The sequence below is a fragment of the Phasianus colchicus genome, chromosome 26, assembly GCF_987193195.1.
Source record: "Phasianus colchicus chromosome 26, bPhaCol1.hap1.1, whole genome shotgun sequence".
Taxonomy (NCBI): Eukaryota; Metazoa; Chordata; class Aves; order Galliformes; family Phasianidae; genus Phasianus; species Phasianus colchicus.
Window position 1 is genome coordinate 2149701 of NC_143461.1, and position 14933 is coordinate 2164633.

General features: G+C 52.7%; 2 protein-coding genes across 2 annotated transcripts in view; both read right to left on the reverse strand.

Annotated features, from left to right (window-relative positions):
- Positions 1-2819: 2819 nt before the first annotated feature.
- On the reverse strand, positions 2820-7263 carry CD79B (CD79b molecule). The gene is made up of 6 exons (XM_031600979.2): positions 7076-7263; positions 5568-5609; positions 4928-5239; positions 4295-4413; positions 4012-4053; positions 2820-3704 (listed from the first exon to the last, which is right to left on the reverse strand). The coding sequence occupies exons 1-6, from the start codon at positions 7140-7142 to the stop codon at positions 3606-3608; spliced, it is 681 nt and encodes a 226-aa protein (XP_031456839.1). The 5' UTR covers positions 7143-7263; the 3' UTR covers positions 2820-3605.
- A 2461-nt stretch (positions 7264-9724) lies between these two features.
- Positions 9725-14933, reverse strand: part of SCN4A (sodium voltage-gated channel alpha subunit 4) — a 28401-nt gene continuing 23192 nt past the window's right edge. The window contains exons 23-27 of the mRNA XM_090124814.1: positions 13961-14014; positions 13230-13367; positions 12904-13008; positions 12023-12293; positions 9725-11882 (exon numbers count right to left, since the gene is read on the reverse strand). Of these exons, the coding sequence (XP_089980940.1) occupies positions 10690-11882; positions 12023-12293; positions 12904-13008; positions 13230-13367; positions 13961-14014 (1761 nt within the window). The 3' untranslated portion in view covers positions 9725-10689. The remainder of the gene's footprint in view (positions 11883-12022; positions 12294-12903; positions 13009-13229; positions 13368-13960; positions 14015-14933) is intronic.

Sequence of the window (14933 nt, forward strand, 5' to 3'; positions counted from 1 at the left end):
GCAGGGGGATTGCATTATTATCTTTGAAGTGCTTTTCAACCCAGGCCATTCTATGAGTCTATGATTAGATATCATCCTGATCTCTGTTTAAAGCCTTGGAATTGAGTTTTAATATCCCTGGCAACATCAATGATAGCAATAACTATTACAACTCTGGTTTGCTTTGTTCTTTGTATTCTGCAGCTCATTCCTGCCCCTTGTCAAGGTTAGGCTCAGGGTTACCCGAGTCTGTTCATGGTATGAAGTCGCGCTGTAGGGAAAGATATCCTTTGTCACTGATCTGTAAGTTGCCACGTTTTAATTCAGAGCCCATCACAGCACCACCCCACATCATATCCCATCACCCAAAGCATGCAGCAGTCCATTAAATCTGAGATAAAGCAAAGTACCTGGAGCCATTCCCGCCAGGAGAGATGCTCGGGTGTTGCTTGAGTGTTTCCTCCTTTCATCCAGGTGATGATAACAGGTGAGACACCCCTTATATAGTGGGGGTCTGTTTAAAATGGATGGGGGTGTTCATGATCACCGCCACCTCTCCATATCCCCTCCTTGCATAAATGCAGATGTGCTCGCCATGGTGCTACCTCATTCTAGTCATTTATACGGAGATGGAAAGGTTGGGGAGGATGTTTGCCTGGGGATAAAATTAGTGCTGAACTTTTTCTTCATATTCTGCTGTTTATTGCAACCAGAGGTTTTATCACCATTGGAAAATCCATCCCAAATCTGTTCTGTGCTTACACAGGGGAATTTCCCACACAGGTAGAAAATCCACCTGGTTTTCCTGCCTGTTTTTTCTGCCCCACGGTTACCAGGGCTGGCAGGGCAGTGCAGGGGACTTCTGGCTTAGAGCAGGTGGGATGGTTTCCTGTTTAGTGGGGTTAGAGCAGGATGGATGTTGTCAGAAGAGCTTCACAGGCAGTGCTTGCTTGGATTTGGACCACTGCAGAACCCAATGGCAGAGCTCTGGGAGGTTTCTCAGCTCCTCAGTTGGACAAAGCTTTGGGGTCTGGTGATCCCAGTGATCCCAGAGCCTTCTGCTCTTGTTTGATACGAATGAGAAAAAACTGGCAGTCAGCTGCTTTTTGCTTTTGCTTGGTAGGAATGAGAGATACCTCTGGATTAAGCAGAGGACTGGTGTGGAAAGGAGGAAGAGAAGAAGGGGAAGAGCAGAAGTCCCAGCACGCCCATCCCTGAGCCACACGAGGCCGAACCTGGGATGGACAACTGCAGGAGGGATTCACTCCCCATAGGGCACTGACAGCACTTTGGCCTCCTGGCTGTGGGTCCAACCTGCCCCTGGTTTGTCTCTGATTTCCAAGAGCAGCATCATCACCAGAGCACAGGGTGTGAGAGCTCGTTAATAAATGAGCTGTTCCGAGAAGCCCCGCGGTGTTTGCGCGCGTAAATGTCAGTCCCTAGAGGAGAGGGAACAGTGGGTCCTGCAGCTATCAGGTATCCGGTCACCCAATAGCCAGCAACATCTGGGGGTGTTTTTCTGCTCCAGACTGTGTTTAAATATGTCCGTGTTTGTCAGAGGTGAGCAGAGCAGCAGGCACCCCAGCTCTGCTGCCGTTAGCAATGATGCCACAGCTGCGGCACTGAGCACCGCTGCCCTGCTGCCCCTGCAGCTCTGTAAGTAAAAGCATGGCATGAAAAGCCAACATTTTCCGTCTTGCAGTCAGGAGATGCCATGTTCCACCCTGTGCACTGCCCTAGAGGGCTGTTTCCCCCCCCGGCTTGCATTCAATGGGGCAGAAGGCGGTGTGTGACTGAGATTGCATGCCACTGGCACAATGACAGTTGCATAAGCAGCTCTCAAATATCAGCTTGGCATTCTTCTGCCTTTCACGTGCCCACGTGTGCAACCCAAAGGGTCATGTCAGAAAGCAGCATGACGCACAATATCCTCCAAAATCCTTTTCTTATTTGAAAGAAGGAACTCTTTTCCTTCCCTTCCCTTTTCTCCTTCCCTCTTCCCTTCCCCCTTCGCCCTCTCTTTCCTTCCCTGGTGGTTCCACATCCTCTTGCTTTGCTGTGAGCATCCCAGCAGTGTTTGGGCAGAGGAGGCAATGTTCCCTGCAGGTGTGTGTGTGCCCAACCATCCCCCAGTGGTGGATACAAACCAGGCAATATCACAGAGCCTGGGCTGTACACACCACCCCACATCCATTTATACCGGCTGCGCTTTAAATAAAACCTATTTCAGTATAAAACTGCAACAAAACCCCTCTCTCTGCTTCCTAGAAGCTAATCTAAGTGTTTAAAATAATGCAGAAATGCAGAAATATTTATTTGCTTCTGACATGTCAAAGGAAGCTGAGGCCCCTGCTAAGAGCAGCCAGGCAGCAGAGCGGAACTGGGGTCACCGAAACTGCTTTGGTCACCAGTGGTTTCCTCTCCAGGTGCAAGCTGCAGTCCTGTGTGTCTGCGTGGCTCTGTTCCGTCGGTTGGGTGAGTTGTTTACACAGAGCAGAGAAAGCAGTTGGGAACTGGGAAGGCTGAAATGCTCTCCTTCCTCTTCCATTTCATCGCTGGAAATGGCATGGAGGGGTGAGCCCCACTCCTCCCGAAATCCCACACAGCTTGGGAGCCGGGGCTCGTTTCTCCCTGCTGAGCAGCCCTGTTTCCTCACAGTTTACCCTCAGTCTTCGCAGGCTGTTTCAGGAAGCAGCACAGTCCCATCTGCTTCTCCTCAGGGCCGAGGCACAGCGAGCTGCACGGTGCAGCTGTCCTGCAAGGGACCTTCAGCCCGTTGCCAGCCCCAACACCCCCAGCACCAGGACTGGGCACGGTGCAACACAGCTCGGATGCCTGCAGGTGTGCAAGGTGGGAGTTCACCCATCACCTTTATTAGGACTTAAAAGAGCAGTTGGACGTCTGCGTCCCGCTATTTACATCCTTCCATTGGTTCTGAGGGTGTCCCTCACCAGGGGGACAGCCCTGTGCCACAGCTCCTGCCTGGAGAGGAGCAAGCCCTCTGTGTGCCTGTTGTTCCCTGGTCTTTCTTCAAGTCTATGGGATAAAACAAGGCACTTGTGGAGGATCCTTCATCTCAGAAAACAGCCAACTTTGTCAACTTCCAGCTTGGCCAACTGGACATGTCTGTGGCTTGAGAGATAACACACTGGCCCCAGATCTACCGGCCCCATGGTGCTGCTCTCCACGGCTCCCCTACCAGGAGCACAGGGCTATTGGGAGGGTCTCACAGCCCAGCAGGGTCCTTGCAGCATGGGGGGGAATTGCGTGTGTCCATGGGGTCACCAGCATAGCACCTTGGTGGCATTAACCATGCTACAGCTCAGCACCGTGGTGTGGGACTGCCTGGCATTTGGGGCTGCTGGGCTCTGAGGTTGGTTCCTATTATCTATGTAGGGTTTTGGGGTTCAGCAGTGGGGCAGGATGGGCAGCAGCCAGGGCAGGACAGCCTTGCTTGCACAGCTTGGATGCGACCAAGCATGAGCTGGGAGGCAGCAGGACCTGAGCTCTGTACAAGGCAGCTGGAGGTGGTGGCACCAAGTCCTTGGAGGTCCGTGGTGGCACCAGTGTGGTGCTGTCATGGGGTGGTGCTGCCGGTGCCATCCTGGTGGTGGGTGCAGCACCCCTCACTCCTCTCCTGGGTGCTCCCCGACTGTCCATTTGGCCTTCATGTCCCGGAAAGGAGTGATGTCCTCGTAGGTGGCAATCTGCTCCACCTCCAGGCCCTGCAGCGAGAAGGAAGAGGTTGGGACACAGGGAACCCCCAGTGGGGATCCATCCCTGGAGCGTTCCCCCAGAGAAGAGGGCAGCTTCTGGGATGGGAGGAGATGGTGATAGGTGGGTGAACGTGCACAGAGCTTGGCTTGGCCTGTATCCACAGCCCTTTATGGCCAACGTGCATCATGCACTGGGGATGAACGTGCCCCGTGTGCCCTACAAGGGCTGGTGGCAGACACCCAGGAGGGCACAGCTGGCTAGTCCAAGGGTCAAGCTGATTTTGTTGAGGTATTTCTATCACTCATGCAGCATTACCTCATAGGTGTGGTCTTCCTCAGGGCTTTCCTTTCCGTCACCCTATGGAGAAGAAAGTCACAGGCTGAGTGTCACAGCGTGCTGTGGGGTTCTCCATCCCCTGCCCCAAGGCCAGCTCCCCAGCTCCCATAGACAGTCCCGCACACCCCATGAAATGCTCCCATTCAATGGCCCCAAACACAATCTCTGCACTTGCTGCCTCACCCAGGACATGGGACACCGCTGGGAGAACGGCAGTGCCAAGACCAGGGACAGTCCCACTACTGGAGATGCTGTCGCTCACCTTTTCTAGGAAGAGGAGCATGGGGACGCTGATGAAGATGACCAGCAGGATGGTCTGGATGATGATGATGGTGTCCTTCAGCGTGTTCCTGTTCTGGATCTGCTGGATGTTGCTGCGACCTGGGAGCAGCAGCACAGGGAAAACCCCAAGTCCCTTCTCTGTGCTGTGCTCCCAGTGGGTGGGGACACAGAGAGGAGGGGAATGGGAATGGGACAGCATTGCAGCCTGCTGGGGCTGGCATCAGGGACCAGCTCCACTATGGGATGTCCTGAGCAAGACCAGGAGCAGGGAGAACAGTTTATGTGAGGAACACAGTCCCTGGGATGTGTCTATGGGATGGGCAGACTACATACGAAGAGCCACCTGCTGTGTGATGGAACACCCACTGCTGTATCTGAAACCCATGTGGACAAACCCATGAAGGACAAATCCATGTGGACAAACCCACGAAGGACAAATCCACATGGACAAACCCATGTAGGCCATCCCAGATACGATGGCACATACCATGCGTCCAGCACAGGGAGAGCTGGGTGCACAGGAGCGTGATGTAAGGTTTACAGAGTTGGGAAAAAAGGTGAAAAGAAATGGAGAACCAAGTGAAGTGATGGAAGTGATGGGACTCCCACTCACTCATGACTCTGAGCTCTGTCCCACACAAGTGTGGCTGCCTCTTCTCCTCTGTGAAGTTCTTGCTGTCGCACACGTAGATGCCGTTGTCCTCGTAGTTGATCCTGAAGATGGTGAAGTTGATGTAGTCGTTTGTATTCTTGATGCTGAAGCGATCGGAGCTCTGATCCAGCGCGTGGAACTCCTCTCCATCCGCCGACGCTTTGTACCACTGCATGGCGTGGGGCTGACGGGTGTAGCAGATGAAGTGGACGGGTGTGTTCTTCTTGGCAGCCATGTAACGTGGGTGCTGCCACAGCCCGACGCACCCGCTGCCTACGGGGGACACGGGTGGGCACGGCAAGCCAGCAGGCTTTGAGTGCAGACTCATAGTTTTCTATGGGAACGGCTTGAACGGGATGGTTTCTTGGTGCTCCCACCCCTCTCTTTCTGCACCTCGTTAGGACCAGTGTGCTCCCAAATTACAGCCCAATTATCAGAGAGGCAAAGCGGATCCAGCTGTGCTGATGTGGGGTTGGGGATGTGCCGTGGAGGAGGGCACAGCCTGGGGAAGGGCTTTGGGGCACCTCCAGCTCTGCTGGGGACGGGTATGGGGTGGCACCGTGGGGACATGGGGAAGAGCCCGACAGGCTGGAGGTGTTACCTGTGCTGTTACTGGTGCTGTTCCTGTCTGTTGGGATCCCACCTGTAGGATAGGAGAAGGGGCCTGAGACAGTGGACGAGGGCCCGTGTAGGACAAACCCATGTAGGACAAACCCATGTGGACAACCCTCTGTAGGACAAACCCATGTGGACAACCCTTTGTAGGACAAACCCATGCAGGACAAACTCATGTAGGACAAAGCCTTGTAAGACAAACCCGTGTAGACAAGAACATGTAGGACAAACCCATGCAGGACAAACTCATGTAGGACAAACCCACATAGTACGAACCTCTGTAGGGCAAAACCATGTAAGACAAACTCATGAAGGACAAACCCATATAGGACAACCCCATGTAGGAGAAACTTATGTAGGACAAGCCTTTGTGGGACAAACCCATAGAGGACAAACCCATGTGGAGAAGCCTACATAGTGCAAAGAGTTGTAGGACAAGTCTGTGTAGAACAAACCCATGTATGACAAGCCCATGTGGACAAACACACATAAGAAATTCCGGATGGGATGACAAGTACTGTGCATGTCCACCCCATATGGGACAGCGTGCTTTGGAGCATCACCCAGGACATACGGATACAAACCCTTCTACGTCCATCCCATCTCCTGAATTTCCTCTAGGTAAGCAGCTTTCTGGATGACATCCCACCCAAACCTGCCTTTGCTACTGAAGCTGGGGACCCCCAGCACCGCAGGCACCCCGGTTCCCCTTGCTGCAGCTGGGCAGGAAGCACAGCTCTGTTTACTGCATCGCTTCAGTGCCCACCTCCATCTGCTCTCTGCCAAACCCCACTGATTCCTCACTGTGCAACCCACAGAGCCTCCAGAGCCAAAGTCCCTGTTGCAGCGAATCCCTCAAAGCCACCCCAAGAGCCATAGTGAAAGCTGGTGACCCCAAACCCTGCAGGGCTCGGGTGGGCACCCAGCAGATGCCCTCTGGGGGAAAGACCCCCAAGAAAGGATCCCCAGTCTGAAGATGGGGTGGGTGCTGCTGCAGGGCTTGGGGGTTCCCTGCACTGAGCAAGAGGGGGAGGAAGGGGGCAGGAGTCACATCCCGGGGTGGAACGCTGATTCTGCAGGGATGGAAAGCCCAAACAGTTCCACCTCCAAAAGTCTTTTTGCTCCCGTTTCTCCTTGGTGCTCAAGCTCACAGAGCAAAGGAAGGTGGCTTGGCTGCAGCTTCAGCACTGTGCTGGCCTGACTTCTTCTCATACTCTAATCTCTGAGGGTCCAAAATGGTGAAAAAAATCCTTTTTTTCTGCTCCTTGGCCATGAAAGCTCCGCTGCTTCCAGCTGCCCACCAGCTCCCATCGCCACCCCTCCACACCCATGGGCTACCTTCACGCGTGACCACAGAGTTTAAAGCAGATGCCCTTGGATGTGGTTGTCTGGATGGAATCCCGTGGTGCACAAAGCGTAGGGACGCGTGGCACTGCGTGCGCTTCCTCACCGCTACGGCCCTCTGCAACACGGAGCCCAAACGCTGGTGCCTACCTGCAGCCACAGCCATCAGCCAGAGGTTGGCCTGGAGCACCCACAGCCTCCTGCAGAAATCTCCCATCTTCTCGCTGCGGGCAGCAGGACAGCATCCAGGTGCCAACCTTTGCACAGCGTTGCTCCGACCTCCGCACCCAAAAATGGCGAAGTGCTGCTCTACGCACGACGCTGCCTTTCCTGCTCATGTAAATGGGCTGCAGCGGGGACTTTCCTTGGGGGGGTGGTTTTGAATGCAGCTCAGACGCTGGGGTGGCCGTCCCTGCGCTGGCAATGCCAACCTTGAGCTTGCAAAGCTATGCAGGGACAAGAGCCAGCGCTGTCCCCATGGGGAGCCCAAGTGAGGCAGGATTTGGGAATAGGCTGCCCAGGGAGGTGGGGAAATCACCATCCCTGGAGGTGTTCCAGAACCGTGGAGATGTGGCACTGGGAGACATGGTGGGGATGGGTTGGGTTTGGACTTGGAGACCTTGGAGGTCTTCTTCAGGCTGAACGATTCTACAAGTGATCACAATGGGGGTGGGTTGAGGTTGGACTTGGGGATCTTGGAGTTCTTTTCCAACCTTAACGATTCAATGAATGAGCATGGCGGGATGGGTGCACCTCCAAGACCCCAAGCCCAACCCCAACCCGTCCCCACCACGGAATCATTCAGGTTGGAAAAGACCTCCAAGATCATCAAATCCAACTGTCTTTTCCATCCCGAATGATTCTATAATTGGGCACGGTGGGGATGGGCTGGGGTTGGACTTGGAAGTCTTGGAGGTCTTTTCCAACCTTCACAATTCTGCAATTCTATTTGGGAACATAGTGGGCATGGTGGAGATGGTTGATGCTTGGACTTGGTGATTTCAGAAGTCTTTTCAGTCTAAAAGATTTTGTGACTTTATTGTTCTATGAGTGTACGTGGTGGGGATGGGTTGGTGATTGGGCTTGATGGTCTTGGAGGCTTTTTTTTACTTTAATGGTTCTACCATTGCACCCCAGGGCTGTGCCCCATCCCTTGGCACTGACTCAGATCTGTGGTTCCCCATCACTGTGCCACAGTGAATCTCCAAGTGCAATGCTCTGCGAGTGAGCACTGGGCTGTAACTCCCTGCAAAAAGCACCTTGGGGTACTTTTGCCAGCCGGGCTGGTCCCCAGAGCCCAGCTTTGCCTCCTGGGGGCCTCCCCAAACCCTCACCTCCTGCAGGTTGTTTCCTTTGTGCTGTTTCTGAGTATCCGGGGCTGCTGGGAGGCAGCCTGTGTTCAAGGGAGCAGAAATAAAGGTTTCCTGAGAAACTGTGGCCTCAGGAGGGAAAGAGATGATGGGAGAGGTGCCTCCTCCCTGCAGAGCAGTGCAGCATTTGATGCAAAAACACAGCCTGGCCACGGTGTCCCAGAAAGACAGAAGAAGTAGAGATGCCCCCAGGGTGGGACAAGCTGTGCTGTGAGCAGTGCAGAGCCGCTGCTAGGCAGCTGCATCCTTCCCCAGCCCATTCCTATTCATGGTGGCTTGGATTTCACTGCTGTCCTCCCCGTCACTGTGTGGGGAGAGGGATGCTGGCTCGTGCCAGCCCTCCCTGCAGCCCTCTGCCTGCGTGGGGGCCCTGCTTGGATTACACTGGCCTCTGCATGAGCTGTTCCAGCAAAGTGAAAACAGCACTGAGGCCATGCCATGTCCCATGGGGACCTCGGTAGGTCCTGAGGGTGGCTCAGCCTTCACCACGCACAGATGCAGGAACATCCTTCACCTCCTCCCTGTGATGCTGAGCTGCTGCCATGGAGCCAGTGGGGCAGGTTCAACTCCAGTGGGGCAGGTTCAACTCCACCCACAGATGGGGCAACTCAAGGCAGTCTACACCTTCAATTCACCAACCCTTCTCTGTGGCTGGACTCACGGCAGCATCTCCTGTAGCCCCTATAGAGTTAGGAGGAGACACCCAGCAGAACCATGGTCCCATGCATGTGCTGCTCTGGGTGTTCTGGGGGGGATTTCAGCCCAGAGGTGTTGGGCAGCGCCATATTGAGGTCCAGGCATGTCCAGAGGTCCCCAGATCTCCCTTCTCTTTGGCTGAACCAACAGCTGCATCTCCTATAGCTCCTATGGGGCTGGCAGGAGGCAACCAGCAGCCCATGGTTCCATCCATGAGCAGCTCTAGGAGTTTCAACCCAGGGGTTCTGGACAGTGCCCTATTGGGGTCCAGACCCATCCAGGAGGTTCTGGACCCCCAGCAGAGGGAGGGGTGTTGGTAGCTGGGCAGGTGATTTCCCCCTCCCAGTGGTATGGAAAGCACTTCCTTCCCTAACACACACCAACGCGTTTGGTATTGCAATAAGAGACCGTTCACGGTTGTTTATTTTAAGAAATGTACAAAGAAAAATGGCTTTAGCTCACACAAACTCTGCTCTTGGGCATTTTCCCATCACCGACGACACGTACATAGAAGCAGCATTCATTGTGAACCTCAACCCGGGCTGGAAAGCGCCCGGCCGAACGCATGGGGACCCACCGAGCTCTATGGGGTGCCACAGGGCATCCGCAACGGCTGGGAGCCAAAACCAGCCCGAGGAAGAAGAAAGAATAATAATAATAATAATAATAATTAATAATAATAATAATAAAAAACAGAAAAGAAAAAGGAAAAAAAAAAAAAAAAAAAGACAGACCCTTCGGCGTCACGCAGCAGCCCTTGTTTTAAGTGGAAGAGGTTTTGGTTCGTGGTTGTTTTGATCTCAAGACTTATGGGGCCCCATCGGAGCAACTCAATGCGAAGACCGTTCCCCAGACCCCAGAGATGCGTCTCGTTAACTAACACTAATTTCTGCTTTCTGTGGGGCTCAAAGTGGTTTTGTCACAGGGAATTCCCAGAGGACACCACCCCTGCCCATTGCTTTCCTGCCACAAAATCTGGATGGAACGGGAAAAACAGGAGCATGAATAGAAATGGAATTTACATTCAAACCGTGGAGACCTGAATGATTTATGATTTCGATGCGCGTTCTGAGACCTTTAACATCTGATATTTAACCCTGAGAACATATCTGCGGATGCTTTGTTTGGGTGATGCAAACAAATGTTTAAGACATCATTGCACTTTCTTCGTATGTAACAAAAATAAATCCATAGAGCTTATTAAAAGATCCCAAGGAAAGGTGCGACTTTAAGACTTTGGAGATTTTTTTGTTCACATAAACCTTTCTGTAATTGTTCTCGATGTTATTTCACTTGGCTCATCTTTCACCCGCTGCCCTCTGGGGGAGTAATATGCAAGAAATTGTGAAATAGCATTAATGAACAATTACCTGAAGTAAAAGGACAGCCGTACTCGTTTGTTAATGTCTGAAAAACGTCGTTACCGTGATTAGATCATTTCAAAACTAAGATGTTTCTCACCAGCAATAGAGAGATTTCACATGTCAATCGCATAAGAAAAATATCCAACTCTTTGCGAGTGCAGTGAGCTACAAAAAAGGATCACGAGGAGACCCTGCTCAGAAATGAAGGTGTCAGCTTGAACCATCTGAAATTAGCTCAACATCTAAGACCTACCGCTCTGAACACGGAAGGTTTCTTGAAGAGGAGATACAAACAGAGTCTTTTCAGATGCCAGGAAACGGGAGCTGCTCTCTGTTATACCAACGACTCTTTCACGACGCGCTGCCCACCCGCTGGCTTTGCTTCTACGGGAGCACTTTGAGTCTCTGCGCTCGGGACGGGTGCGAGATCAATAGCAGCACCCACCTCTGCATCGGTCCCACTGTTCCCATATATCTCGTGCATTTTGGTTGCAATCAGACCTTCCTTCTCAGGGGCGTCCCCAATCAGTGCCTCCTCATCCTTGCTGTGTCGGTACATGTAGGATGCCTGCTTGACCGAGCGCCTCAACAGGTACCTCCGGAACGCCCGCTGGATTTTCGTTGCGCACACCTCCTCGTGTTTCCTCTTCAGAGTGGTGGTGATGGGTTCATAGGAGACCTTTGAGGGGTTGGCAGCCATGAACTTCTCCTCCATGGTGTCCTTCAAGGCGTCCATCTCTCCGGAGTCCCCCAGCACTTCCTTTGTCAGGGCAAAGAGGATGTCCAGGCAGTGGATTTTGTCCCCAGCAACCATTGGTAAATCCATGGTGATCAGCTTGATCTTGTTTGGCTTGGGGATTTTGAGCGGCTCCTGTAGGGTGTCCACAAAGTCAGACAAAGTGCTGTACGCAATGAACTGGGTGGCATCCGGGTCAAATTTCTCCCAGATTTCATAAAACATCTCAAAATCGTCCTCGCAGAGGGGCTCGCTGCTCTCCTCCGTGGCCACGTTGAAGTTCTCCAGGATGATGGCGATGTACATGTTGACCACGATGAGGAAGGAGATGATGATGTAGCTGCAGAAGAAGAAGATGCCGATGGACGGATTGCCGCAGTTGCCCTTAATTGAGCTGCCAGGGTTCTCCAGGTTGGGGTCGCAGTCGGGGGGACCGCTGTTTAGGATCGGGCTGAGCAGCCCGTCCCATCCGGCCGACGTGGTGATCTGGAAGAGGCAGATGATGCTGTTCCCAAAAGTCTCAAAGTTGAAGATGTCATCGATCCCCGCCTCCTTCTTTACGTAGGCGAAGTTGGACATGCCGAAGATGGAGTAGATGAACATGACGAGGAAGAGCAGGAGGCCGATGTTGAACAGGGCAGGGAGGGACATCATGAGAGCGAAGAGCAGCGTCCGGATGCCTTTAGCTCCTCGGATCAGCCGGAGGACGCGGCCGATCCTCGCCAGCCTGATGACCCTGAAGAGTGTGGGTGACACGAAGTACTTCTCTATGATGTCTGAGAGGACAATACCTGTGAGAGGATGAAGAAGAGGTGAATTTGGCACGCTCTGCACGTGAGATAGGGAGGTGAGGTGGCACAGGGTCTCAGTGGCTTCCCCCTGCCCGCAACACTTCTACTCTTCATTATCCAGTGGAATCCCTTGTGCTTACCTGCGATGGAGAGGATGACCACCACAAAGTCAAAGATGTTCCAGCCAATGGTGAAGTAGTAGTAGCGCAAGGCAAACATCTTTAGCACACACTCTCCAGTGAAGATGACGATGAAGACCAGGTTGATTTTGTAGAGGATGTCTGTTTTGGTCTCGCTTTGATCGTCTGTTTCAACCATCATGGTCACCATGTTAAGACAAATCAGGATCATGATGGTTATGTCAAACACTTGCTTGGTAACAAAGTCAAACACCATCCCTTGAAACTTGTTCTGCCATAGGGGTGATGGTGGAGAGCCAGATGTGAGGTGGGAACATGGGACACAAACACACATAAAACAATGACACAACAGAAAGAGAAGAAGGAACCAGATTTAGGAGTGTGCAGGAAGAGCTGGGGGGAGGATTCCCAGCACCTGGACCCACTGTGGCCAGGAGGTGCGAGCACAGGGGATAGCTGATAGGGGGGATTCCTAAGCATATCCATCAGGGCAACAATGAACCCCTGGGAAAACAGCTCACTTGAGCCGGGAAAGCCCAAATCACAACTGTGAATGTATTGGGTGGACCAGTTTCCTTTCTAGGAGCAATGGAAGCTGATGTTTCCTTCAGACCAATTCCTCTTGGAGAGGAGATGGAAGAAAATCCTCAGTCCCTACAAAAATGATCCCCCCTTGCTCTGCAGGCCCAGGGCTGGAGAACAGACCCAAATGAGGATGCCAGAGATGTGAGCATCTTCTGATGCCCCAACTCTTAGCAAGGTCCTTTCCAAGGAGCCAAGAATTGGCTTTCTGTGGTGGAAGAGCTCATCCCCAAACCCACCCTGTTCACTCTGGGACAGCTGGTGGCTCACTGCGTGCCATGGGGATTACCCCAACGTACCGAGGGCCTGGGGATGGGCTTCTGGGGTTTCTTGGAGCCGAGCTTCTTCATGGCATTATAGTATTTCTTCTGCTCTTCTGTCATGAAGATGTCTTTGCCTCCAAAGTATAAAGGGAATCGCCACTATTAGCCTTAGGAACTCACCTCGTCCTTCCAAAAACCACATCACATTACACACCCTCCACCCACCCATTTGTCCCACGCTCTCTGCTTCTTTGTTCCATCTTTTCCCGATGCGTGGAAAAATGATGAGAAAGGGTCACAGTGGGGAAAAGAAAAGTCATGCTGCTCCCTTCTGTCCTGGACCAGACCCAGAAAATACTTATCTTTTTCTTCTGCTGGTTGAAGTTGTCAATGATGACACCGATGAAGAGGTTGAGGGTGAAGAAGGCTCCAAAGATGATGAAGATGACAAAGTAGATGTACATGTAGAGGTTGATCTCGTACACTGGCTGCTCTTCGATCTGATTGGGTGAGAGGGAAAACGTGTCCCCAGGTGTCCAAGTGTGTCCCCAAGCCCCCAGACAAGGGGTCACCATGCAGACTGAGCTGGGGTGGATGATATAAAGCCTTTGGCAGATGTGGGGTGGGTTGAGAGGTCCCCGTGGGAGCAGGGACCACCTGGACAGTGGGACAAGGGTGTCCATAGCCTGCACTATGCTTCTATGATTCTATGCTCATAGGGTTTGGGAATAGGGAAATGCCTGAGGCATCATTTAATTCTGCTCCATATTTCAGCTGGAGCATCCCAAGTTCCCAGTTTCAAGGGGAGCTCTTGGCAGGGCAGAGCACTTTTTCTCCCCAAACAGTTTTCTGCCTGGGCGCTCGGCAGCTACAGATGGGGTGAGCAGAACAGCTGCTTGCTTCTGAAGCTAAAAAAAGGCAACAATATGCTCAGGGTGTGGGTGTGTGGAGCAATGGGGCACAGGCAAATCTGTGCTCCTGCAGGGAAGCGGGGAAAGTCCTTTCTGCTGCAGCATCCCATGGTCTGGTACAGGGACATATTTTGGGATGGATGAGCTGGGTGGAACCAGCCTGGTGCTGAGATGTCCCTCACCTCACGTGAGTCCACAGCGGCGTACATGATGTCCATCCAACCTTTGAAGGTCGCCTGTGGGGATTGGGAGAGAAGAGCAAGCTCAACAGGAGGTGTATGGGGCTATGAAGGGAGTGGAAGGCAATGGGGACTCTTCTGGGGTTTAGGTGGGGTTCAGAGGGGGAAATTTGTCATGGGGAGGTGGTGAGGTGCTGGCACAGGCTGCCCAGAGAAGCTGTGAATGCCCCATCCCTGGAGGCCTTCAAAGCCAGGCTGGATATGGCCCTGGGCAACCTGATCTAGTGGTTGGCAACCTGGCTCGAGGCAGTGGGGTTGGAACTGGATGATCTTTGAGGTTCCTTCAAGCCCAACCATCCTCCCTCCCAACCCAGCCATCCTCCCTCCCAACCCAGCCATTCTACGGTTCTATGGTTCTATCCCACTGAGGTGGGGGCGTATTGCATCTTTTATAGGTTCTGCAGCTGATTTGTTAAGCAAAAAGCCTGAACATCTTATTTCCTGAGCCTGAGGAAACAACAAGCCTTGAAGAGGAAGCTGAGTTTGTAGCTGGTTGATCAGTTTGGGTTCTGCTTTAGTTCTGCAACCACTGGTTCCCCCGGATCCAGTGGGAGTAACCCAATAACAGAGCCTACACCTATATTTTTATTAAAGTCGTGGTGAGCAGTTCCCCTTCTGCTCGCCTTGCTCAGCTGTGGTGAGTTTGATGGCTGCATTCACCCATGGCCAACGCTCACATGCTCTTTTTTCCAGTCGTCATCTTCCCCAGGCAAAACTCTTGCAGCCTATGACTGTAGCAAGAACATCTCCATGCAGGGAGGCTGCAAGTGGGGAATGGGAGTCTTGATTTTGGAAAGACTGAGAGACAGGTCGAGCAAATGGGAGTCTCAAGTTGCTCTATGCCCCTGGACCATTGCATCTTCCTTTTCCAAATAATAGTGCTTAAAACTCTTTCTCCTCCTTGCTCCTGCACGCT